This window comes from Chaetomium strumarium (genome assembly GCF_033439665.1).
Source record: "Chaetomium strumarium strain CBS 333.67 chromosome Unknown B0T15scaffold_5, whole genome shotgun sequence".
Taxonomy (NCBI): domain Eukaryota; kingdom Fungi; phylum Ascomycota; class Sordariomycetes; order Sordariales; family Chaetomiaceae; genus Chaetomium; species Chaetomium strumarium.
This window is the reverse complement of record NW_026944433.1, coordinates 1,841,701-1,865,256: the sequence shown is the minus strand read 5'-3', so window position 1 is coordinate 1,865,256 and position 23,556 is coordinate 1,841,701. Positions and strand designations below refer to the sequence as shown.

Sequence of the window (23,556 nt, the reverse complement as noted above, 5' to 3'; positions counted from 1 at the left end):
TCGTCCGTGGAGTCCCGTTCGCGACCTTCCGTTTCACCTTCCGCGAACCCGCAGACCCATTGCGTGACATCTACGTCCCGACACGCGATTTTCGACGCTGCTGTGACTGGGCCCTCACCGAAACACCTTGGTTCATCCCCGCGCCTGTCTGCGCTCGCCCGGTGACGTTCTGTGGTCGATTGGCTGTGGACCTTGGCCAGGACTGCTCCAAGGCAAGGGCGAAGGCTCCTTGCATTGCACGGAGTACGCGACGACACAGGCGACACAGTCGGATCTGCCATTGCTGCAGCACGGCCAAACGATCTTCGTGGTGGCATCCCCGTCATGCCGGATTGGAAGGAATGAAGAGAAGGAAAACAAGACTCCTCCGTCTACACGAAGATTCGTTTGCGGCCCCGGCAGTTGGGCCTATCGGTTTTTGACCAGACGGAGATATCCCCCCAGAGATCACACAACGCGCAGTCGCCGCAATCACCAAACCGAATGGACTTGAGACCTCGATCGAGGGAATCAGCGCCCCGACCGTCGTCGGTCATTGAAGACGTCGGTGGCGACTCTATCATGGCCACATCACGACCCACGAGCTTGGCTCTTATGCCTCTAGCCTCAGCCTCTCTGAATCCAGCCTCGCCGCCGTCACTGAGAGACATCCTCAGCGACGTTGCGCCGCCCCCATTCACGCTGGGCGCCTTCACGGCTTTTCTATCTCAAAACTTCTGTCTGGAGACACTCGAGTTCACATTGGACGCTGAGCGCTACACGGCAGCATACTTGAACTATCTGAAGGAGCGGGCAGCCGGATCTGGAGATGGCAAAGAAAACGTGTGCGCTATCTGGCGCAAGATTATCAGTGCCTACATATTACCACAGGGCCACCGAGAGGTCAACATCCCGGCACACGTCCGAGACCGCCTGTTGTCATTAGCCACCGCCCCAGTGCCGCCGGACCCGTCCGAGCTGGATGAAGCCGTGAGGATTGTCTACGAACTTCTGAACGACTCGGTATTAGGCCCGTTTCTGGCATCGGCAAGTGCTCAACAGGCTCAACAGTGCGAGCAGACTCGCTGTGAAGCGAACGATTCAAGGCACGCCCGATCACGGCTTCGAATTCCCAGGGAGTCTTCATCCGCCTCCGAGGACTCTACCCGATCACCAAGGAGTGGACTCTTGCCGTTGCTCACTATCCCCTGGACGAGCGAACCCAAGAGCGCTGCTTCGTCATCCAGTGACGCAGCTGACCGGGGAGGACTCACAGACGACAGCACAAACACGCCGTCACCGACAGGAAATGAGCCGATGACCCCACCCACAACACCGCCGACCTCGGACTATGGGTTCAGCAGCTCCCCCGGAGGCCTCCAGAAAGTGGTCGGCTCGCACAGCAGCGGCTGGAAGAAGATGGGGGCGAGGCTCGGGTTTAATAGAATGAGCCGCAGCAAACGGGGCCACAGTGCCTCTGCCTCTAGTGTCACGTCCGTCCCCGCCAGTGTTGATGTTCCCGGTTGTGAACCAGACCACCCCCGACGCAAAACCAACCCCTTATAGGAATTACAGGTCATGCCGATCGCTAAAGACACCGTTACAGCCCCCCCTAAGACCGCCACGCCCGCAGCGCCTAAGCAGGCCGCCGAAAGCGAGAAGTCCCAGGCCGACATTCAGATGCACTGTATTTCGGCCGAATGGGAGGAGCCGCATCCGGGTCAGCGTTGCTCAGTTGCCGTCTTGGGGAACGCACACCTGAGTGCTGCCAATTGCATCTACAGCTGTAACGGGATCAGCAAGGTCGGCATGGCCGCGAAAGCTTATCACACACCATATTCCGCCCAAAGATGGTCGGCAGGAGCCCGGCGTTTTGCCCCTCCTAGACTCCGGACGCCGCAAGTACGACGCCTGAAGACTGCCCAGGACGCAACCGCAGAGAGGACCTCGTTCCAAACATCGCGCAGCAATACCTCTTCCACGGTACCCATGCTCGCCTGCTCCGGTATGCAGACACCGGCGACGAGCCCCCTCTCGGGTTGCGTACCTGGCAACAACAGCACCAGTTTCAACATTACTGGGGATTCCCGCGACCCAGCCTCGTGCTCGTCCGGAGACTGTCCTTCGATGACCTTGACAGACTTTTCCGGCTTTCTCAAGTCTGGCCTGAGCACCGTCACCACAACTAGCGCCAACGACGATTCGCTCATGTCGGTCGACGTCGAATGTTCTCCTCAGCTGACGCCCGATCCAGACCCGTATGGCTGGGAGTCGGAGCTTGACAAACGGCTCTGTTCAGTCATGCAGTACCGCCGCGCCGGTGGGACCAAGAGGACGCTGTTGCGGCGAGTGTTGAGCTTGGGACCCAAGGAGTGATGGTCCATCTCTTCCCGCCGCCAACGATATTTTCCTTCTTAGCTCTACCACACATGGGATACCCCTATGTCTCCTCTGTGTTCTTCTGGCTTGGCTTAGACTGGTCGGTCGGATAGACGGTGGCTTATCTGGTCGAGCCACTCGGCTCTTCTGTGTTTCTGCCTCCGCTCCTCTAGGGATAATGAGTCCACTTTTCTTTCTTTTTTAACTTGGTTTTTAACCTATGTTCCATGGCATAACATGATAACGGCAGGCTGAATGGGTAATGTATTCTCATATGTATGTACATAAAAAGCGGCGAGAAAGCAAGCGGGCGTTTTGGTAACCGGCTCATGGGGCTCAGGGCTTGGGGGTTATGCATTACGGAGAAGCATCATCAAAGGCATAAAATGGTTCCTTCTCCAATTCACAACATGCCAGTTCCGCTATTAGATGCGTGGCGAGCAGGCCTTTGTACATACCTTTTTGGACATGCCTTGCCTGGGATCGGCCAGTGATGCTCTGTTTCCAGGCGTACATAGGTACCTACATGCTTTAGGTAGTTGGCAGTACTAGTACACCAATTACCTAGTCGAACGCTTCTCGCAACGGCGCGGCACGAGTCGACTCCGTTGCCTGCCTCCGGACTCCTTCCACCTTGTTTCGTACGAAGATGCCGCTGACGAGTGCACCAAGGTAGTATGTATGTATATGCGCAGGACATGTACTGTGCAATACAACTGGCACAGGATTTCCCCTCTAGTGGCAGGTGGCTCTCTAGTGACTAGTTAGCTCTCCCTCCCGTGCTCAAAGCTTTCCAGTCCCGAGTTTATGTCCGGCGTCAACAGCATCACACCAAGGCAACCCTCTTTAGGCTGTCACGGAAAACTGGAAGCCTTTCGGCCGTTGCAGCCTTGGCAGCCATCAACCGTGACCCGTCATCTACTCTACCTACGTGGCAGTGCAATTAAGGGAGGTAGCCTGTTGGTATTAGTGAGATTGCCAATGCTGCCTTGCAGTGATGATGGCATGCTGTGGTAGGCAGATCTGGGGCTGACAGGCACACTTGCAAGCGCAATGCTATCCTGGATGGGGTAAAGTACAGTCACCACCCGAAATCACAACAAATACCGGATACCGATTTGAGACGACCATCCAGGGTTGGCGCCGTAAGTATGTTTTATTAGGAGTAGACATTGACTGGATACAGCGTCAACCAATGCAGGAGAAGGATACTGCCAACCGTGCCCGTTCTAGCACAAAACGCCATCACCTATGCCAACTGATTTCCGAGGAACGACCCTGCCGGCTCCTTAAAGCTCATCGTCCACTGGCTTATCATGCCTTGAGTACATGCGATACTCAAGCGAGGACTTGAAGTCGAGCTTGCCCTGTTCGACCTGCTTCCGGGTCGCCGAGAGCATAGGCTGGGGCAATCCCATAGATTCGAGGAAGGAGACAGCTAAAGCACTGCCGTTAGTCGTCTTATTCCCGCACAGACACAGACAGGATTGCAAGGTTGGGGACGACTCACTATCCTTCCACTCCACGTCCTGCCTCTTCCTGTCCCATCCCAGCTCCTCCGCCATGATGTCGATAATCCTGGGTAGCGCCTCCAGCGCGGCCTGCGCGTTCAAGAACGCGAGCCTTGTCCTCCTGGCCAACACATCCGTCGCGGTTTGGGCGTACTCGTGCCGCACCGCATACCTCACCTCGCCGTCCACGAACGGATAGAGTTGCGAGATGCGCTCGCCGCGCGCAGGGAAGCGCTTCTCGGTCGGGCGGCACAGGGCCGCCACCGTCCAGGCGCGGTCGCCGTAGCTCTCGGTAAGGTGCTTGGCGACCTCGGTCTCGACGCCAAAGTGCTGGATGATGTGGATGAAGAGGGTGCGGCTGAAGCCGTGGGCGCCGATGAGGCGCACGCGGTGCGTCTGACAGGAGCCGTCGAGGTTGGCGCCGTCGTCAATCGCCTCGGTGCCGCTTACACGGGGCGCGTTAGTAACGGGCTTGGGCTGCAAGTTGAAGGCCTTGATGGCGGCATCGACGCAGTCCTCGGCCATTTGCCGGTAGGTGGTCCACTTGCCGCCTGCGCAGGTGACAAGGCCGGACTCAGAGATATCGACGAGGTGGCTGCGGACGAGCGACTGTGTGTTTTTGGCCTTGGGGTCTTTGACCAGGGGACGCAGCCCCGACCAGGCTGCCAGGACGTCGCCGCGGCGGACGTTGATGTCCGGGGAGAGGTAGTGGCTGACCTCGTTGAGGATCCATTGGATGGACTGCTCATCCGGAAGAGGGTTTCGGGAGATTCCGGCCGGCTGGTCTGTGGTGCCGGCAATAGTATTGCCTTGCCACGGCAGGAAGAAAATAACTCTCCCGTCCGACGTTGAAGGGTCAAGCAGGCCCATCTTGCCGGGGCTGTAGTAGCCAGGCAGGATGATGTGCACACCCGACGCGGGCGCGACAATCTCCTTGCAGCTGGGGTCGTCCAACTTCCTGATGCCGTCGGTGAACGGACCGGTGCAGTTGATGATGCACTTCGCCTTGACGTTGAATTTTTCGGTCCGCTTCCCATCCCGCTCGGATATGTTGTCCTGGAGCGTGGCACCGTATAGTTTGCCGTTCTCGTCTTTCAACAATCCCGTGACCTCCATGTGGTTGACAACGGTGGCGCCATACAGCGCTGCGGTCATGGCCAGTGAGACATTCATCCTCGAGTCGTTGTGTGCCCCGTCGTAGTACACCAGAGCGCCAACGAGGCCAGTCTGCTTCAGCATGGGGAACGCGTCGATGGCTTTGCTCTTAGTCAAGAAGTACGAGCTCTCTATGCCCTCGCTCCCCGCGAGGAAGTCGTAGACCTTTGTGCCAGCCCAGTAGTATGGAATCTTCCACCAGCGATCCAGGGGCAGCATTATGGGAAGCCAATGGCTCAGATGCGGCGCGGTCTGCAAGAAGTAGGTGCGTTCTTTTAGCGCTTCCTTGACGAGCTCGTACTGGGCGTAATCCAGGTTCCAAACGGCCTTTTCGAGATAGCGCACTCCGCCATGGACGAGTTTGGTGCTCTTGCTGCTGGTGCCGCATGCGAAGTCGCCGCGGTCGACCATGGCGACCTTGAGTCCGCGCGTTGCCGCATCGAGGGCGACTCCGGACCCTGTTGCGCCAGCGCCAATGACCAGGATATCATACTCCTCCTCCTTGTCCCCATTGCCGCTCTTCTTGAGATCCGCTATTTGCTCGCCGCGCGATTTCACGCGGGGGAAGCGTGGCAGCTTGAAGGTGCCGTCGGCGCCAAAAGTAGGGGGCGGAACCGCGGGGCTTTCGTATCCGGGGATATTCCGCGGGCGATACACCCAGTAGAGCGCACCGCCGGCCGCGCCAGCGGCCGCGAGCGGAGGTAGTAACCGCCTTGCTCTGAAGAACCTCGACATTGCCGACTTGATGTGGGATAAGAACAACTAAGCTGCTGGCAGGTTGAAGCGCTGTTTCTATGCCTCGGAGAATACTGCGTTGGCTTGCGGCAGCCCCACAATATGACGCAACCGTCGAGGTGCAGCGGAGATGCCTCTGGAGTCTGGTGTTTCCAACGCCGCGATTCTGAAACTTCGAATCAGATGCGATCAATCCGGTGAAAACTTGAGATACCCACCACGATCAACAGCTGACTCGTGTGTCACTGAGCCAAGGCAGCCAGTCTTTGAACCGGCAACGACACAGACCTCAGTTGCTCACCGCGAGGAAAAGGCCGAATTGCAGATCAGCGGACACTGCTGTTAGGTACTTGTCGTCAATTACCACGGACGGAGCTCAGACATAACAGTCATATGTCATTCCGAGCCCAAATGCAGCCAGGCGTGATCAGAACCACGCCTTGCCCTCGTGGTTTGCCGAGGGATAAGAATTTGAGGTCAGTCATGATCAGGGTTTCGTCCGAGCTCGGCATTGTTCGCAACATCGACCCTTTTGAAGACACGGGCACCTTTCAGGATACCCCACGCTTATTACGCTTGCCCCAGAGCAACCCCCGCGTGCCCAGCAGAGCCAATACTCCGAGGGGAAAGTATGGGCACGTTGCCCCGCTCAACAGGCCAGAAGCCCGCGGATGATTTTCCGCCAATGGAAACGGGAGCCCGGGAGAGTACACCATCACCTGTAAACTGCAGCCCAGAGGCTAAGTGTTTTCACTTGTGGCGGAGCTGTCGGGTCAAAGCCAGCCGGTAATTGAGGCGCAAGCCGAGAGTTTACTAAAAATACGGTATCGAGCCTGTGAATAACTTCAATGTCATCTATTTTTGCTGGTTATTTCACGAGACTGTGGTATTATCGTAACCTTTAGAGTCTAGATTCCTATTGGACTTTAACGGGACTGTCTGTGATCTGATGATTTTAACGATTGCCTTCAAGGCCGAGTTCCACAGAAGCTGACGAAGAGAACCGTGATCCATCGACGGACGGAGGGCTGGTGGGCGACTGCTAAAAGCGGCTGAAGCAAGCTCGAGCTGCAAGCCATGCATGTGATGGGGTTACACCAAGCTACATGGCAGCTTTCGTCCAACCGCTAGATTAGGTAGTAGGTATATGTACGGCATCTTGATACCACCGCAAGGGGTAGTTTTGAGAATCTGGTAGTTATTTAGCCAATGCGCTCGCCGATGGTCTGAGCACCTGATTGAGTACTTTTTGGCCCATCACTCCCCGATGTATGACTACCAGTAGTCCTTGTCCATCCACACTCTCAAAGCTCATCAGCAATGAGCTCCCGCCTAGTGCTGCAAAATAAACGATAGACCTCAGAGGTACTATTCTCGCCAGCTGCTTGGATAGCTCCCGCCCCTACCGAATCCCTGGGGATAAGCCAGCTGTTGTGATGATTATGCACTTCAACAGTAAGGAGAGGAAGCATCTGAGACTTGGAGTCCCTTGAAGGGAAGGACCCGACAACCGCAAAGGCTATCGAACCAGTGATTGGCCTCTTGGAACCTCAACCATTCGTGACTGAAGGTTGCGACTGGAGGCTGAGCGAGTTCGAGCTTGATTGGGACAGTCGCCTGTTCTACCGCATGAGCTTCGAATCCCGCCCTTACGGTGCCGACAATATGTCTCAATTCCGATCATCTCGTGTTGTTGACATACAGCATTTCAGTTGATCAATCAAGGTCGGAGCTCGGCAATCGTCGATAATAAGTGTGGTAATATCGATAGGCTCTGTTGTAGCTTGTCGAATCGTCTTGAGATGGGCTCCAGCTCATCTCATCGCTGGCGGCCCGGAAGGATGCTGGAAGAGCGAAAGTTTTCCGAAGCAATGGTATCGTGTTTTTTAACGGCAAGGAAACGAGTCGCATTGTCAGCGTTGTACAGTATTTACACCATCCAACATCAGCCCCTGAAAGCCCTATTCCACTGTCGCCTCCGAGACTCCTCTCCTGACTCGCACTATACGAGCGGTCCCTGGTGTCTGAAGTTGCATCTAATGACAAAGGAATCGTATCGGATTTATGGGTTGCCAGAGCGGGACTGCACGAAGCCCTTGCCAGAATAGCCTTCTGAAGCGATACCGGTCAACGGATCCGCTTTTTGTTCCTACGGGGAGATTAGGGTTAGCGATCGTCGTCGGCGATTGGAGGCACGGGGGCAGCAAGAGTATGCCTACCTTCATGTACTCGTTTGTCGCCTCCTGCCATTCCTTAGTCATGGATCTCGGTGCCGGCTGGGCGAACGACCGCATGGTAGCGAAGACGACGAAGCTGACTCCAAGGCCGATAAAGGTGTAGAGAGCGACCTTCTTGTTCTCGCCCGGAGGAGGAAGGGCACGGGGACCGTGGGGACCAAAGGCAATCCAGTAGGCTGCATTGAGAGACGTCGCGTTAGTACATGCGGTTGCTGATTCGATTCACAGAGCCGACGGTGAGTGACGCAGCTTCCCGGAAGCTCGTTGAGCTCCCTATCCATCGACGGGCGGATTTGAAACCGTCGCAACCCCATCCAATCCACACTTCCAGAGCTCTGTTCAAGCTCGATGGTCGCAGACGGCTAAAAAAACTTCCATGTGGTGATCTTGGCATCGGTAACTTACCGGCCTTCTTTTCCTGGAGTGTGAGCTCAGTCCAGCTCCCCTTCATCCGGTCGCGCAGGGCCATCCAGAGCTCGGCCTGCTCCTGCATCGGCATCACCTCCCATCTCTTCTCGATGTTGGCCAGCGTCGGGTTCGAGATGGCGTGCGTAGAGGCGGCGCGGTAACCGAGAGCGGCGGTCGCCGACTGGCGGGATGCGCGCACAAGGGCGTTGCGGGCAACGGGCAGCATTTTCACGGGCTCAAAGGTTGTCGACTGGTATCGGAGTCGAGGCGACTTTGGGGAGTGGAGAGGGGTCCAATTGAGTTACCGGCGCGGCCTGGTGCTCGTTCGGTCGACGTTGTTTCGTAGGAGTGGTGAGGTCATGCACTGGCGAGCTTTTTTTCGGGCAGATGGCCTCAGCTCGGAATTCGAAATGGTCTGATTCGAGAGTCTTGGTCCTGCTCTTCCCGCTTAGTTGCAATGTGGAATTTCCCCGCACGGCTGTTACAATACGCAACAGAAGGGTACGGTAAGTGGGGTACTTCTTGCACTTGCACTGTGTTTGGGTGTACAAAAACATACTAGTAGTTATGGGAAGATTACCGGACACTTTTACCGGCCAGCGTCTTAGAGCTTGAACGACGCACGACATTGTCTGTGGTCCTCGGACGGTTGTTGTCCTGATGCTAAACACTTCCAGTGGCTAGAGATCCAAGACAGTTATTACCATACCTACCTGTACCAACTTACTGTACGAAGTAGTAGTACTTGGCATACGTATCACACTGGTAAGGTATCCAATACCCAATCTCGCTCACACGTCTTCAAGGCGTGTCCCACGTATTGTGCATGTCTAGGGCAGTGTTACGCTCTGAGTTTAGTTTAACATTATTCTGAATTGGGCCTGGTCGTAGAATGAAGCCGAAAACCCCGAAGATGGTGTCTTGCTTCCTTCGCCCAGTCGCCGGTTCAGCTAGACTTCTGTTGCCGGTCAGGTTCTAGTTGCGGTGCCGAGAGCCGCTGGGTTCCGGGTGCTTTACTGCCTTTGATGTGAGCTTCGGTTCAGTTCGGCCATGCGGTAGTGGAACGTAGACGCCAAGCTCACCTAGTAGTCGGACCATCTCGCTGTTCCTTCAACTCCCTTAAACTCGGGTTGAACGAGTAGTAAGCTGCAACAAATGTCAACCTCCGAACTGTGATTCCGAACATCCAGGCCTCACCGTACCATTGCCAATTCCGAAAGCCAGTACCAGGCCAATCGTTATGGCTTTAGACTGGGTGCTCATGATGGTCCGGGATTCGTGATGTGATATTTATTAGAGTAGACTCCTCGACTACCTCTATGGACTAAGGGGCAGGATGGCTTAACTAAAAGGTGGTCGTCCATGTCGGCTTTGCTCGCCCAGAACTTCTCGTGGGGGGCTTACCGTAACGTATTGTAAGACGTCGGCCGACCAAGCGGCATTGATACGCATTACACTGGATACGACATTCGTTCCGGTCAGATCCGACAGTGCCAATTCGCTGCAGCACAACGCGAGTTCCAATTGAACTGCCCCACCAAAAGCTCTTGGGAGTCGCGTCCCACATGATACTCAACGCGTCTGAGTTGGCCATTCGCAATTCACATCAGGCCCGTAAACCACCTGAACTCTCTCTCTCTCAAAGTGCACACTCCAAATCCGCTATGCCGCCCCTTGGTGATAGTTCCTTCCACAGAACGGGCTGATTTTTCAATGACCTTTGCGACATGGTCGAACAACGCCATGAGGAACTGGAGGGAATTGGGAGAGGTTCCCGATTCGGACGACGAAAGCTTTGATGCCACGGAGTCCCACGGCGATGACCCACCTGACCAGCTGCCCCGAGAAGACGTTGACGTGCCACGAGCGGAAGAGCCGCAGCCAAAGTCGGCCAAAGATGGGGATGTCTGGAGCGTGCCGAGTTCCTCCCCGGAGCCCGTCTCGGCATTTTGCTCCGTCACACTGGAACAGTCATCCCAGGTGCTGAGCCAGCCCCCTTTGCCTGGCCGATCGTTGTCGAAGCAAAATGAGCCAGCAGGACCTTCTATTCCCGCCCAGAAACTCGACAAACCAGCACTGCCGATGGGGAAACGACCTGATATCGGCGCGGATCCTTTCTTGGAGGACGAGATTTCGACTGGCTATGTCCGGGTTGCCGCCCAATCTTTCCCAGCATCTTCCCCTCCGAGTCTCCTATCCAAAACCCCGACACCTCCCGGCTCTCCATCGCCACCTCCATCCCGTACCACATCGCCCCATGCCCGTCCTAGCCCGCCCCGGGCCAACGGCGCATTGCCCGACGACCCTGATGAGCTCTCAAGACAGACGGCTGTCCGGTTAGAGCGCTCACTGCGGCCACGGAAACCCATCCAGCAACATCCGTACCTACTCGAAAATGCACAATATACAGTTTTCATGAAATCACACGGAGTGAAGCCCATTCGGGTCATCCCTCAGGGACAGCCAGGACGTCGGAGAGCTGAGGACGACTCCCAGGATCAGGAGTTCCAGGCGGAAGAAAGTCAGAATACAAGCAGGGACGGTCTGGGCGTGGTGGAGGAGGACTCTCCTATCCTCTTTGATGACGAGGACGAGCTGGTACTCACCCCTTCACTTCCGAGAACATCCCCCTTGGGCCAGCCTTTGCGGACTAGCAGTCAGCAAACCGACGCAGACCGAACAGATGCCACCAGTCTTTCCGACGAGGATCTCCCTCCTCTCGAAAGGCTTCGGCCGTTACCTGCGAAGGAGCGGCGGCAGATGCTGAAGCGTCAGCGATCTCAGCCCCTATCTTCTGCAAAACAGAAGAAGGCCCGGTCCATACTCGACTCATCACAAGGATCCTCCCCACAACGTCTGGAGTTGATTCGAGCTCCGTCTCCGGACGTATGGGATCTGTCATCTTCCCCCACTGGGCCTAAGTCACCACAAGAGCCCTCTCGACCATCCGAAACGGCGCCGAGATTGCCTACGTGGAGGCGCCCGAGCACACCGACAGCGTCCGTGCAGAGACCTACCTCAGCAACTGGTATACCGACCAAGGGGGCTGCAGGTTTCCCGATCGTGATTAATGAGGATCCCGAGGGCGATCCTAGCGATGGAGAGCCGAGCGCCACTGCTCACAGTTCTGATAGTGACTCGGATGCGATCCGTCAACACAGCCGCAGGATTCGCGGGGTACTGCCTGCTTCATGGCTCCGACTAGACCGGCATCAAGAGAAACAGGCACCCCGGAACGCGAGGAGACGAAGCCCCGAGCCTTCTCCCGATCGAGGAATCAAACGGGGTGTGGCCTTGCCACGCCAAGGCTCGCCCAAGCCGTCGAGTGCGGCGCCTTTGGTGTTGTTTGACGAGACTGAGGAGTCTGACAGCGAGCCGCCAGACCATCGACCTCCGGCAGATGATCTGGTCCCAACTGCTCCAGTAGCTGTCATCCTAGACGAGGACGACGGGGCGTCGGTGGTAGAGGAGGATACCATTGATTGGATGCTTCCTGGGAGGAAGAGGGCTGGGCCGCAGACTGCATCTACTAGGGCGAAGAAGCAGAAGCGAAGCATGATGAAGTCCATCTTTACTGGCGTTTCCAACCAGCCTTCTCGGCAACCCAAGATCACCCAAGTGCTTAATCGAGCGAAGGGACGCTCGACCGGTTCGGGGTGCCGGAAACGGGATGGCTCTTCGGCGCACCGCGGATCCAGAAAACGCGCAGCTACTCCACCACTTTTGAGCATCTTGGATGTAGTTGAACCTGACGCCCCGAGGTTCGTCAAGCTCGCCGCACGCGCCGTCAAGAGGAAGGCGAACTTGGGAAAGACCAGCCCGTCAAAGAAGATCATCAACCTTGCAACGCGGAGCGACAATCTCGACGCTCTCTCAGTCCTCCGGGATTGGAAACTGGGAAAGACGAAACCGAGAATACCGGTTCCGAAATCCACGGAAACAGGAAAGCAGAGCAGGAGGCCGGCTTTGCGCGAGATACCAAAAAATACTGCCTTACGTCCTCCGCGGACATACCCTCAGCAGTTAACTCAGCAGAGCAGCCTTGATTCATATGTCACTGTGGACGGCGGCAAGGGCCCTCAGGTGCCGCTACGACCTTCCACTTCAGTTCTTCAAATGCGGAAGTCGTTTGAGGTCCGCCGGCCTAGTTTTCACCCTGCGCAGCTCGAAGCAGATGAGGGCGAGGACAAACGGCGACAACTCAGCTCTCGGAAGCGATCCTTGGACGCCTTCTATAGGAGAACTCGGAGGACGCCGGGTTCAACCACAGATGATGGACTGGATGGTGTTCTGGATGTCAACTTTACGCTCCGAGGACCCGTAGTTCTAGAACAGAACGGCGGTGATCATATCGATGTGGAAGGAAGTCCAACCAGCACGAGGTTGAAAAAAGGGGACGCACGGTCGAGATTCCGGAAGCGGCGACGTCCTCAGTATGTCAATCTTGAGGCTCCGCAATACACTCGCGCAAACGATCCCTTGCCGGCGGACTTGTCTCTCATCGAGACTCAAGAGATCCAAGAGCACCATTCTCAGGACAAGCTCAGGGGACTCGGACCCTACGGGACGCATTACACTCACCATTTCGAAACTTTCCCGCTTGACAGTGGCGTCTTCTTTCATGAGAGCACCGTCATTGGCCGCGGACTGTTGCGAGATGCAATAGATGCTGGGTTGCCTGGCCGCATCCGACACCACAGGCCGGCCACGTCGTTCACATTGGATGGGCAAGTCCTGCGATGGGGGGCGTGGGATGACAACACGTCGTCTGAGTTGGGCATACTCGTTGACTGGGTCGCCGAGCAAATGACATACAGACCAGCGACGGGCGAAGCGTTCGGCAGAAGGGCAATCGAAGCAGCAGACTTCGTCCTTGGATATATACTCCGTTGCGTGAGTGTCCGCAGCGATCTGGAAGAGAAAGCCTTTGTGTCCAGGTGTTTCGAAGTCTTCTCCAGCTTCATCAGCCGATTCGAATCAAAGGAATGGAGTGCTACTCCGGGTGATTCTAAAAGGACACACGTTGAGGTTCTCGTCCGCTTCTCCGTGGCAATCCTCGCGGTGCGCTCACTGAGCAAGGCATCCGCCAATGGCCCTATCGGATCGCCGGGACTCGATGGCTTGCTGGATAAATCCGCCTCAATCACCATTCGGCGTCTCCTGGAGTGCGGTACAGAAGAGCTCCGGACTCTCTATGGTGACCTGCAGCGCGCCACCTTCAGAGAGCGAGGGATACGTCCCGATCGGTTTGTCGCGAACTGTTGGGTGGTGATGATGAAACTCCTGGAGAACGCGGCTCTCCCGAGGAGATCCTTCTGGGATGTCGCTCACTCAGTCATGCTCGGCCAAGGTGTCGCATCGGGTTCGGACGCGCTAGCATTTGAGTCACTCTGGCAAAGCATGTTCACTTTGCTGCCGCTCTGCGAGATCGACGATTCCGGTATTCTTGTCCCGGGACTGAGGCACACTGCCCCTGTGGAAGGGTGGGCACTGCCTCAGCAGCTATTGAAGCGTGTCTTCCAGCTGTACCAAGGGAATTCTCGTCAGCCGCCCGGTTTCAATGACTACTGCCGGGCCCTGGTGGCGCGTTGCCATTTCCTCGTCCAACAGTGGGGATGGCGCAAGTGTACTGGCGTCATTGGGACTGTTTTCGACTTCTTCGGCTCCCAAGGCCTTGCGCACTTGAGGAACGAAGAAGTATACAAGTCCCCCCGGTTTCTCGAAGAACTGGGCGGCAAACCGTCCCTGTCCATCGAGCCGGAGGACCGATGCTTTCACATATTCCTCAAGCTCCTGGCTCTCACAATCCAGCGCTTGAAGGACCGCGGCCGTGTAAACGACATCAGGAACCTTGTGGCCAGGACGCTTCCTAACCATAATCGACAATATCTCAAGGAAGACGTGATCCATCAGCATGACTTGGCGGCGCTGAGGAACCACCATGACCTCCTATGTACCCTGTTCTGGGTTTCACCGCCCGATCTGCGGCCGGCCGTCCACCTGATCGAGAAGCTTGTCGTCCCCGGGAGTGCACACAAGGAAGCATGTCTGATCAACGTTAGAGCCTGGAATCAGCTAGCTCGGTTCGTCATCTCCAACGGCGAGGGCGTTGCGGCCTTTAGACCGCTCGCTGCTTGGCGCAACAACATTTTCAACCAGGTTCTGGACCAATACCTCTCTGCCGCTTCGGATATTGAGCAGCAGTTCCAGGCGTTATCTACCGAGATTCCCGGTATCAGCAAAGCAGTCCGGGACGACATGATAGCCAGGAACAAGGCGACAGCCCTTGATGTGCTCCATTTCTGTATGAAGGCCTCTTTTGATGTTGTGGCGCGAGCTCCGACGCTGGAGGCAGCCTTATATGCTCTCGGCATAGGTAAGTCAACGTCCCGTTTAATGGGCATGGAGCACTACTAAACCTTCATTTAGCCCAACTCCAAAAGATCTTCACAAGCCTTAATTATCAATCTCCCGGATTTGACTGGAGCATCGTCCGTGTGGGCCTCGAGACGCTGGAGCATTTCGTCGAACGGATTGACCGAGCCTCTGAGCAGCAGTACTCGAGTGAATTCTCTCACAATGTCGATAGCGCCCATATAGAGGACGCCGTACTGGTATGCCCTGCAACCTCAGGTATTAAAGAAAAAGAGAATCTATGCTCACAGATTTACCTGGTAGCTGGTGAACGAACGACTGACCAAGGACTTCTTCTGTTTCGGCCGCACTATCCTCGCTCTTCCTCTGGAACAGTCCTCAAGGCAGCACAATCAACAAAAGGCGTGCGCCGAGAAAACCGTTACCTTGGCCGCAAGAATCGCCGCTAGGTTTGTCAAGAACAGGATTACGGTTCGTAGGGGTCCTGGGTATCCTTTTGGACGGCGTGCTGACCGAAACTGCCAGCAACTGTTGCCCTACTTTTCTCACGGCAAGTGCGGGCTGTTTTCTGACCTGCCGAAGAATCTGACCACGCCGGAAAGAAGATATCTCCCCCTCTTCATCGCGGTTCTTGTCAAGAACCATGTCTTTGACTTCAAGGACCTTGGCATCGACATCCTGGGCCATTGGATGCTATCTATTGTTAAGCCGCAGAGGCTGCTGGGCTACGAAAATTACCTGGCAGACGTTCTCCAGCGCAACGGTCTTCCTTTCTTGGAGAAAGCCACGGTTGCAGTCGGGATCCCTCCGGAATACAGCTCAAACCTCGACTTTTTCGCTTGCGCTATTCGGTACATGCGTCAATCTCTGCGCGAGTCGGCGCCGTCTGTACAATCCCGACAGTACCGAGACGAGTATTCGAAGACCCTCCAGCTGGTCATGCGACGGATGAAGGAGGACTTGGCTCTCCTGCGGCCCTTTGCCAGCGAACACGGGGTGTACGTGGATTTCGTGAGGCAAGTCATCTCTCTGATCAAGTCTCACGGAGTCGGCATCCGCGCCCTCGACCCCTTCTTCACACAGCCAAGCGTCGATTACTCCCCTCCCGTGCAGGACCCGCAGCTTCATTCAGCCGGCATTGTTGCATACGGCGTCCGGCTGAGCGAGGCGGACGTCCACGCGGTGCCGCAGCTCTTTTACTACTTGTATAACAACTTCAAGATTGCCCTCGGCAACGACAAGCTGGACCAAGAGTGCCGCATACTGGGCAGGGCAATGAAGAATGCCCATGTTACTTCGTTCATGCTCCAGTTCATGGTGCCGGCGATCATCCAAGCGTCTGCGCAGGCCCACGACTGCTGGGCGCTGTTGGAGGTGTACGGCGTTGCCCTTGGGAACTTGCTTGACGCCTCTTGCGTTCCGAAGGAACTTACCGCTGGTGACATGGGGCACGTCGCGGGTATCTTCGGCTGTATCCTCGCGTGGTTTGACGGGATCAAGAGCGCAGCAGCACTCTCATTGCAGCAGCTGCACATCATGGCGCTCCTAGCCATGATCGCCAATACGCTGCAACCGAGCACCACAACCCACCTCGTCAACGGCCCTGACTGGGCCGCCCCGGGTCTTCAGGATACGGTTGACAGACTGTCGGGGATGTTTACCGAGGCACGACGTCACCTTGACGAGGTCCTCTCCTTCGCAGACGAGGATCTTGCAACGACAAGCGTACGCGTCCCGGCGTTGCTGGGCGGGTTGCTGCCAACTTCGGCTCACAATCTGGGGCCTTCAGGGAACCCGCGCGTGCAGGAGTTTACCAAGACCATTGTCTCGGACGTCCGTCACAACTGGGTTGTTTCGGGTGATCGAGTCATGGTCAGGATGGCTTCCGGGCGAGGAGGAGGAGGAGGGGGAGGAGGCACCCCCGCGATGAGCCAGGCGGCTTCTGCTTCGCTTCAGGGGACGAGGTATGTGCCGTTGGAGGCCAAAGGGGTTTTGGAGAGGTTGCATGGGCTTATTGCAAGGTGGGAGTTGGCAGCTGCGAGGGAGGGAAGCAGGGCGGGGATAAGGAGACGGCAGCGTGTGACGGATGCGGAGGCGTTGTTGTTTTAGCATCGCAAGGGGGATCTGATCCAAAAATTAGTATGAATACGAGCAACGACAGGAATTCAAAGGCTGGTGGTGGTTATGGAGGCGATGAGAGATGGAAAACTAACTTTACTATCGCCTCTGTTCAGCAAACCAGAACTCTTCGTCATATGAGGAAGGATGAAGCAATGATGATACAGTACTAGTAGTAGTACAACTGTACTGTACGGATTAGAAGAAGATGCACGATTAACGTTATCTAACCCTAACCCGGTAGGTATCAGACCGATGTCGTCGATGCCAAGGCTCGGCTGATGGCGGCGCAATTTGACCTGCAACCACAGTTGTTAACTTGAGATCCGTTCATTGTCTTGAAAGCTGTGTTGGCATCTCTCTTGCCTTGACAGCGACCGTCACGTGGCCGCCTCATCGCATCCCGGCGCGGCTCCGACGGCCAGTTTGAGTCGCATGTGAGCCCAAGACTCCGAATTGAGTCATCCTCATGCCTACGCCCGCCGGGGCTCGGGCCCTGCTGTCGGCGCCGACTCCGTGTCGAGCCTGTCGATTGCCCCACGTCGCCGCCCATGCGAAGACGAGTGCCGCCGCCGCCGCCGCCGCCGCCGCCTCTACTGCCGTGCGCAGCTCCCTGCCGCATCGTCGCGCTGTCCCTCGTCTCTCGCACGAGCCCGGGGTAGCTGGTCGCAGCTTTCACACGTCTCGGCCTGTCCTCGGCCGCCCCGACGATCCCAACGGGGAAGACCCGCCACCTCCGGCCCGCCCCGACAAGGACAACAGCGATGCCGCAAAAAATGGCCAGCCAACGGAGACGCCAGCAGAAGCCGCCGCCGCCGCCGCCGCCGAAGCAAAGCGAGAGAAGCTGAAGAGTGCAGGCTACGGGTCGGCCCGCGCCCGCGCCAACCGCAACAATCGCGTTGAGGAAGCGCCATCTCTAGAGCTGCCGGACTGGTTCATGGGCCACCACGTCTCGCTGTACGAGGAGCGACCCCTGGACAAGGCCAGTGAAGTATTGCCCGCGCTGCAAGGCGAGCATCGGGAGGCAATCGTCGCCGCGATGAGCCAAACATTCGACGAACACAGCCTAACCGAGGACGATGTGCGGATGTGGAAGGAGATGCTACTCCGTGCAGACCCGGTGGCCGCCGAAGAGTTGCCGAAAAAGTCCCGGGCAATACATCAGGCTGCGTTCTGGCTGGCCCTAACGCTTGTGTACCGTCCTGACGCGATCCCGAACCATATTGAGATGCTGCGCCAACACCACATCAGCGTTGGCTTCAAAAGACACACCTGGCTATCCGGCAGCAATGCCAGCGAGCTGACGCGCTGGTTTGCGAATGTCCGCTTTGACGCGGCTCCGGGCTCGGGGGCGCTGCACATCAGCCCGCTGGCGAAGAGGGATGATTCCGAGTATCCGGTCTGCATGGAGCTTCTCACTGCCGTGCAGTCCCAGCTCGCCGTGTCCGCCCCAGCCGCCAACCGCCAAGAGTCCCGGCGCCCGCCGATTGTTTTGTCGGTGCTCAACAACAAGGGACGGACGGTCGCCAAGGAGGTCGTCCACGACGTTGCCACGGATCTGATGGCCGATGTCGTGCACCTGGACGCCCACACGCTCGCTCGCCTCGTTGGCGGCTATCTCGGTCAGAACCAGTACTCGGCCCGTGGCTCCGTCTCCATGCTCGGCTACGCCGCTGCCGAGATGAACGGCAGACTCGCCCCCCGGCCTGATCCCGAACCGGAGCAGGAGATCGGCATGGTGGCTGTTTCGCTGCCCTCGCGGCTGCGGTCCTTCCTGTCCACGCGAGACAGCTCCGCGTCGGGCTTGTTCGATGGCCGCTGGGAGGACATGAAGATGGGCGCGGCCCTGGACGCGCTCGTGGCCGCCGCCGACCTCAAACGCCGCACTAGCCGGACCGAGGCGGACGCACTGTTGCGCCGGCCGCTCATCATCCACGTCCACGACTACGTAGAGCTAAGCTCTCTGCAACCCACCATGATCCGTAAGCTTCAGGCCATCGCCGACCGCATGTGGGCGGCGGGGAGAAGAGCCATTCTGGTGGGCTCCTCGTCCGGCGATGTGGGCAAGGTGTCGCCGTGGCGCGACCAGCTGAACGACCTGGGCCGGGATGGCGCTCACATCATCCCGTTCCATGCTGAAGATCCGGTGGACGGGTTTTTCGAACATCTTGACAACGCGTTGGAAAATCTACGTAACGTCGACGATATGCTCCAAGCAATGGTTGGAGACCACGCACAGGTCAAGCTCGAAGACGAATACCTGTCGGGCGAGTCACGCATCATCGCCGACGAGGCGGATCGGAAACTCCTTTTCGAGACACTCTCCAGCCACTTGTATGACGCCCAATGGGTACATCGCCTTGCATCCTTGATGGTGGGCAGCCAGACACCGCGGCGGATAAAATATGGGCTCCGCGCGCTGCTAGATGCGCTGAAGTTCATGAACGACACGAACAACCACTGGGCGAGTATATACCCGGCCGTGCGCCCGCCCTACTTCTCGCCCCTCCTCGTCCCGCCAAGGATGCCGTCCCCTTCTTCGTCCACCGAGCCTCCCTCCAGCAGCAATCTCTCTGGCGGCGCGGCTTCGAAAGAATACAACAGCGACGAGAAGAGGCTCCTATCGGGCTTGATCAACGCAAAAGACATCCACACCACATTCAACGACATCATCGTCCCGCAAGAAACCAAAGAATCGCTCATCGGCCTCACCTCTCTCTCCCTCATCCGGCCCGAGGCCTTCGCCTACGGCGTGCTCAAGACCGAGCGCATCCCCGGCTGCCTCCTGTACGGGCCGCCCGGCACAGGCAAGACGCTGCTCGCCAAAGCCGTCGCCAAGGAATCCGGCGCCAGCATGCTCGAGGTGTCGGCCGCTTCCATCAACGACAAGTGGCTCGGCCAGAGCGAGAAGAACGTGCAGGCGCTCTTCTCGCTGGCCCGCAAGCTATCGCCGTGCGTCATCTTCCTGGACGAGGCCGACGCGCTGCTTGCCGCGCGTCGGTCCTCCCACGCCCGCGCCGCCCACCGCGAGACCATCACGCAGTTCCTGCGCGAGTGGGACGGCCTCAGCGACATGCGCGCCTTCATCATGGTGGCCACCAACCGGCCCTTCGACCTCGACGAGGCTGTCTTGCGCCGCCTGCCCCGCAAGATCCTCGTCGACCTCCCCCTGGCTCCCGAACGCGAGGCCATCCTGCGCGTCATGCTCAAGGACGAGACCCTTGCCGAGGACGTTGACCTGGCTGCTCTCGCCCAGGAGACCGATCTCTATTCCGGATCCGACCTCAAGAACCTGTGCGTGTCGGCCGCGATGGAGGCGGTCAGGGAGGAAGTGCGGGCAAAAGAAGCCTGGACCGGCGAGGGCGAGTACCAGTGGCCTGAGAGGCGGGTGCTGAACAGGCGGCACTTCGATAAGGGCCTGCGGGAAATCAGTGCGAGCATCAGCGGGGACATGGAGAGCCTGAAGGCCATCAGGAAGTTTGACGAGCAGTTTGGCGATGCGGGAAGGAAGAGGAAGGCGAGGAGGGGCATTGGCTTCGAAGTCGTCCCGGGTCCTAAGGAGGGCACCGAGGAGGCGAGGGTGAGGCAGGTTGGTATATAGCGAGCGTACCGTGCGCTGTGTAGCCAGGAGACGGAGAGAATGTAGGATGCCTGGGGATGTATTTTGGGAAGAAAGTCATTTTGGCGAATGGAGTACTGCAATGTAAAAAAGAAAAAGACTGCGGTGATTTTGGGATGTGTAGATATAACACCTGTTCTGGAAGTGTGTAAAGCTGCACCGTACTTCGCCTGCCTTTTTTGCTGAATACCAGTACCTAGATGCTGGATGCTGGAAATAAAGTGAAGGAGAAAACAGACTCCTTTTCAGTCATTTTCCCCTCTAAATGCTCGCTCGATGGTATCATCACCGTGGTCATGCAGACTGTCGCATCTTATTTTCGATGCCCTTTACGCCTTGCCTCCCTTGGTTATCCGATACCAGGACATAGATTCCAGATATAGCGCACCATGCTTGAGATGTCAACCTTGGCCGATCGCTGGCAGTGTTTCATTGCCTGCCCCTGGCCTCGTCCAACGCCGACCCGTACAGCGCCTGCGCGGAATTCAAGCCGGTCAACGTGGCCTCGAACAGCGCTAGGACCGAGTCCTTCCCGCCCCTGGGCGGCTGCCAGCGGATCTTCCTGCGCGTGCGCTCGTAGATCTCCTTGATCTCGCGCTTCCGCTTCTCGATCAGCTGCTGGCGCACCTTCTCGGCCTCGGCCGCCAGCGCGTCGATCCGCTCGGCCGACCGCCGCAGCGACTCGGCGTAGTAAGCAAGCTCCTGTGTCCGCGCCGGGTCGCCCGAGAGGAAGGCGCTCCAGAACTGTTTGAGAAACTCGACGGTCGTCGCGTTGGTGAGGACGCACCGCTGGGCGATGTCCGGCGGGATGCTCATGGGCGACGAATCCGAGTCTTCGCTGCCGTTTCCGGAGAGAAGCTCGGAGCGCTTCTTGCGCATGCCGTCCAGGATCTGGTTCTGCGCTTCCTTGCGCGCGGCGCGGGAGCCGACGTGGGGGGCCTTCTTGGTCTCGCCGTCGCCGTCGCTGTCGCTGTCGTCGTCGACGCCAATGCCCTTGCGCAGATCTAACCCCCCCGAGCCGTCGTCGTCGAGCGTCTCGAGGTCGGCTTGCACCTCGAAAAGAACCTCCGACGGGACCTGGTGTTCGTACACCTTGGCTTCTTCCGACGTGGCGTCCTGGTTGGAAAAGAACTTGTTCTGCTCTTTGACGTTGAGCATGATGCGGGCTGCCTCGGGATCGCCGCGGAGATCGCGCAGAGCCAGCTCGTCAAGGGTACGTGTGTCGTCGGCCCGTCCGTCCGCGGCGGCCGGATCGAGATCCGCAGGGTTGACGTTGGCTAGGATCTTTTGGCTGAGGCTGTTGAGCGTCTTGATGATGGGGACGTTGGCCCTCGGCCGCATCTCGACATCCTTCCGGTTGCCGCTCTTAAACCCGCCTTGGTTCTCCTCGTTTGCTTCTAGATCTATGATGTGCGGGACCTTCCCGGCCGCCGTGATCTTGCTTGCCAGGCCGAGCGAGTTGTCGGCGTTCAGATACCTGTCAAATATGACGTCGGCATTGTCATTGTCCGTGAGGCGCTCCCCGCGCAGGGTCTTGGACAGCTTGCTCAAGAAAAAACGAGACCAGAACTCGCTTTCGCTGAGTTTGGGGACATTCTCGTTATAGATGCGCCTCACGAGCGGATGCTGCTGCAGAATCATGGAAATCTGTTCGGACGTAATGCTGAGCTTGAACTGGCCGTCTTCTGCCCGCGGCTTGATGGTCGAGAGGACATTGTAGGCCCCCTTCTTCTGATTCAGCTCAATGGCGTGCGCACGGAGCAACCCGACGCGGCTGGACCAGAACTGGGCGTTGAAAGCAGCGTCCGAGATGGACTCCGGTTTCAAGGCGAGCGCGTCGGAGTAGGTCTGGGCCAGGTCCTTGTCTTTCCTCATGAGAGACTGCTGGAGCTCCATGTCTGCCCTGAGGGTGTTGTCGTCGAACCACTTTGCCGGCGCCGCCTTGGCATTCACCGTGCTGGCAAACGACATGGCCGCCGACGTGTTGGTCGCGCCAACGGGCTTCGGCACGCTCGGGTCATTCTCGCGGGCAGCGGCGAGCAGCTGGGAGAGGAGGTCCCTGATGGCATTTGCTTCCGCCCGGGCCTCCGTGGGCGAGGTGAAGTGGAACAGGAACTGCTGGGCCGCCGCGCCGTCCACATTCGCCTTGGGCTTTTCGACGACCCTCAAGATGACCTTTGGTGCGCCGTCTGGCGTCTGCTGAAGGTTCATGATATTCTCCAGCGCCAGAGACACCGTCGGCGGCCCAGTCGCGGGCATTGGTGCCCATACTAACGCACTGCGGTCATCGGTCAGAGTGAGGATGCCGTCCTTCTTCTTGTACGTGGTTCTGCCGCGCGGGAGAGCCATGGGTGCCGGCGGCGCCTGCGGTGCAGGCTCAAGGGAACGCAGTCACTCCCGATGCCGTTGCTGATAATGAAGAGACGTCCACTCCCGTACTCGGTTCGACGGTGGAGATGTGGCATCCGGCGTCGTCTAGCGGCACGGCGCCTCAGCTGCCGCCGGCCAGTGCAAATCTCACTCTCAGCTGCCTCCTAATAATAATAACGTTCCCTGCGGCGTGCTCTTACTGCTCCCCGTGTTGATCTCGCTAGCCCCGGGCCCGGGACCGATCAGTGCGGCCGGGATCCAATGGCAGGTCCGGAAATGGGGTCACGCGCAGTTTCCAACCTTCGGGAATGATCTCGTTATGTAACGCCCGGGACCGTGGCACTTTCAGCGGAGATCACTGTAATGTTGCAACTCGCGACCCCAAGATTGCCAGCAAATGGCCCGGCCCAGATACAGATCGGTATTTGGCGGAAATCGATCATAAAACGATCACAAAACGGATGGGAACTCCCTCCAGAATCAGAAAGGAAGCGCGGCTTAGTACTGTAGGTACCTTAGGCAGCCCCGAAGTTGCTGGTAGCCGGAAAACGTTGGCAACCTGGTGGCGGCTGGGCCTCAAAGATTACGGAGGGCAACGTCCTGTAACAAGTCAGCTTCCGTCTAGCCGTGGCCCGCAAGCCGGCCCCTATTGGCCCAACAAGGCTGCCAA

At 57.7% G+C, this 23,556-nt stretch overlaps 7 protein-coding genes across 7 annotated transcripts; 3 read left to right on the top strand and 4 right to left on the bottom strand.

Moving 5' to 3' along the window:
- Nucleotides 1–561: 561 nt before the first annotated feature.
- B0T15DRAFT_558234 (uncharacterized protein) lies at nt 562–2,413 on the top strand (the record flags this gene model as incomplete). The annotated part of the gene is made up of 2 exons (XM_062870463.1): nt 562–1,504; nt 1,586–2,413. The coding sequence occupies 2 exons, from the start codon at nt 562–564 to the stop codon at nt 2,353–2,355; spliced, it is 1,713 nt and encodes a 570-aa protein (XP_062720241.1). The 3' UTR covers nt 2,356–2,413.
- A 930-nt stretch (nt 2,414–3,343) lies between these two features.
- B0T15DRAFT_242297 (FAD dependent oxidoreductase-domain-containing protein) lies at nt 3,344–5,981 on the bottom strand. Its single transcript, XM_062863080.1, has 3 exons — nt 5,978–5,981; nt 3,869–5,925; nt 3,344–3,796 (listed from the first exon to the last, which is right to left on the bottom strand). The coding sequence occupies exons 2-3, from the start codon at nt 5,757–5,759 to the stop codon at nt 3,648–3,650; spliced, it is 2,040 nt and encodes a 679-aa protein (XP_062720240.1). The 5' UTR covers nt 5,760–5,925; nt 5,978–5,981; the 3' UTR covers nt 3,344–3,647.
- A 1,651-nt stretch (nt 5,982–7,632) lies between these two features.
- Nucleotides 7,633–8,997, bottom strand: B0T15DRAFT_242288 (cytochrome c oxidase subunit IV family). The gene is made up of 4 exons (XM_062863079.1): nt 8,964–8,997; nt 8,402–8,839; nt 7,979–8,172; nt 7,633–7,908 (listed from the first exon to the last, which is right to left on the bottom strand). Exons 2-4 carry the CDS (start codon nt 8,628–8,630, stop codon nt 7,822–7,824), a joined length of 510 nt encoding a protein of 169 aa, XP_062720239.1. The 5' UTR covers nt 8,631–8,839; nt 8,964–8,997; the 3' UTR covers nt 7,633–7,821.
- Nucleotides 8,998–9,057: 60 nt separating this feature from the next.
- On the bottom strand, nt 9,058–9,796 carry B0T15DRAFT_536539 (uncharacterized protein). Its single transcript, XM_062869558.1, has 3 exons — nt 9,607–9,796; nt 9,487–9,550; nt 9,058–9,420 (listed from the first exon to the last, which is right to left on the bottom strand). The coding sequence occupies exons 1-3, from the start codon at nt 9,665–9,667 to the stop codon at nt 9,351–9,353; spliced, it is 195 nt and encodes a 64-aa protein (XP_062720238.1). The 5' UTR covers nt 9,668–9,796; the 3' UTR covers nt 9,058–9,350.
- Nucleotides 9,797–10,147: 351 nt separating this feature from the next.
- B0T15DRAFT_400639 (Mus7/MMS22 family-domain-containing protein) lies at nt 10,148–16,888 on the top strand (the record flags this gene model as incomplete). Its single annotated transcript, XM_062865074.1, has 4 exons — nt 10,148–14,780; nt 14,834–15,018; nt 15,083–15,250; nt 15,305–16,888. The coding sequence occupies 4 exons, from the start codon at nt 10,148–10,150 to the stop codon at nt 16,886–16,888; spliced, it is 6,570 nt and encodes a 2,189-aa protein (XP_062720237.1).
- A 246-nt stretch (nt 16,889–17,134) lies between these two features.
- On the top strand, nt 17,135–20,722 carry B0T15DRAFT_242188 (uncharacterized protein). The gene has a single exon (XM_062863076.1). The coding sequence runs from the start codon at nt 17,367–17,369 to the stop codon at nt 20,496–20,498; it is 3,132 nt and encodes a 1,043-aa protein (XP_062720236.1). The 5' UTR covers nt 17,135–17,366; the 3' UTR covers nt 20,499–20,722.
- B0T15DRAFT_242189 (uncharacterized protein) lies at nt 20,723–23,030 on the bottom strand. Its single transcript, XM_062863077.1, has one exon. It carries the CDS (start codon nt 22,863–22,865, stop codon nt 20,946–20,948), a length of 1,920 nt encoding a protein of 639 aa, XP_062720235.1. The 5' UTR covers nt 22,866–23,030; the 3' UTR covers nt 20,723–20,945.
- Between the last annotated feature and the right edge of the window lie 526 nt (nt 23,031–23,556).

What these genes read in the sequence shown, in the direction of transcription:
- B0T15DRAFT_242297 (XM_062863080.1), bottom strand. Translation starts at nt 5,759, where the DNA reads ATGTCGAGGTTCTTCAGAGCAAGGCGGTTACTACCTCCGCTCGCGGCC. An exon ending in GGACGTGGAGTGGAAGGATA is followed by an intron (nt 3,797 to 3,868) that starts GTGAGTCGTCCC and finishes GCAGTGCTTTAG; the next exon opens with CTGTCTCCTTCCTCGAATCT.
- B0T15DRAFT_242288 (XM_062863079.1), bottom strand. Translation starts at nt 8,630, where the DNA reads ATGCTGCCCGTTGCCCGCAACGCCCTTGTGCGCGCATCCCGCCAGTCG. An exon ending in ACTCCAGGAAAAGAAGGCCG is followed by an intron (nt 8,173 to 8,401) that starts GTAAGTTACCGA and finishes CTCTCAATGCAG; the next exon opens with CCTACTGGATTGCCTTTGGT. An exon ending in CGACAAACGAGTACATGAAG is followed by an intron (nt 7,909 to 7,978) that starts GTAGGCATACTC and finishes ATCTCCCCGTAG; the next exon opens with GAACAAAAAGCGGATCCGTT.
- B0T15DRAFT_536539 (XM_062869558.1), bottom strand. Translation starts at nt 9,667, where the DNA reads ATGAGCACCCAGTCTAAAGCCATAACGATTGGCCTGGTACTGGCTTTC. An exon ending in GGCTTTCGGAATTGGCAATG is followed by an intron (nt 9,551 to 9,606) that starts GTACGGTGAGGC and finishes CATTTGTTGCAG; the next exon opens with CTTACTACTCGTTCAACCCG. An exon ending in CGAGATGGTCCGACTACTAG is followed by an intron (nt 9,421 to 9,486) that starts GTGAGCTTGGCG and finishes CATCAAAGGCAG; the next exon opens with TAAAGCACCCGGAACCCAGC.
- B0T15DRAFT_242188 (XM_062863076.1), top strand. Translation starts at nt 17,367, where the DNA reads ATGCCTACGCCCGCCGGGGCTCGGGCCCTGCTGTCGGCGCCGACTCCG.
- B0T15DRAFT_242189 (XM_062863077.1), bottom strand. Translation starts at nt 22,865, where the DNA reads ATGGCTCTCCCGCGCGGCAGAACCACGTACAAGAAGAAGGACGGCATC.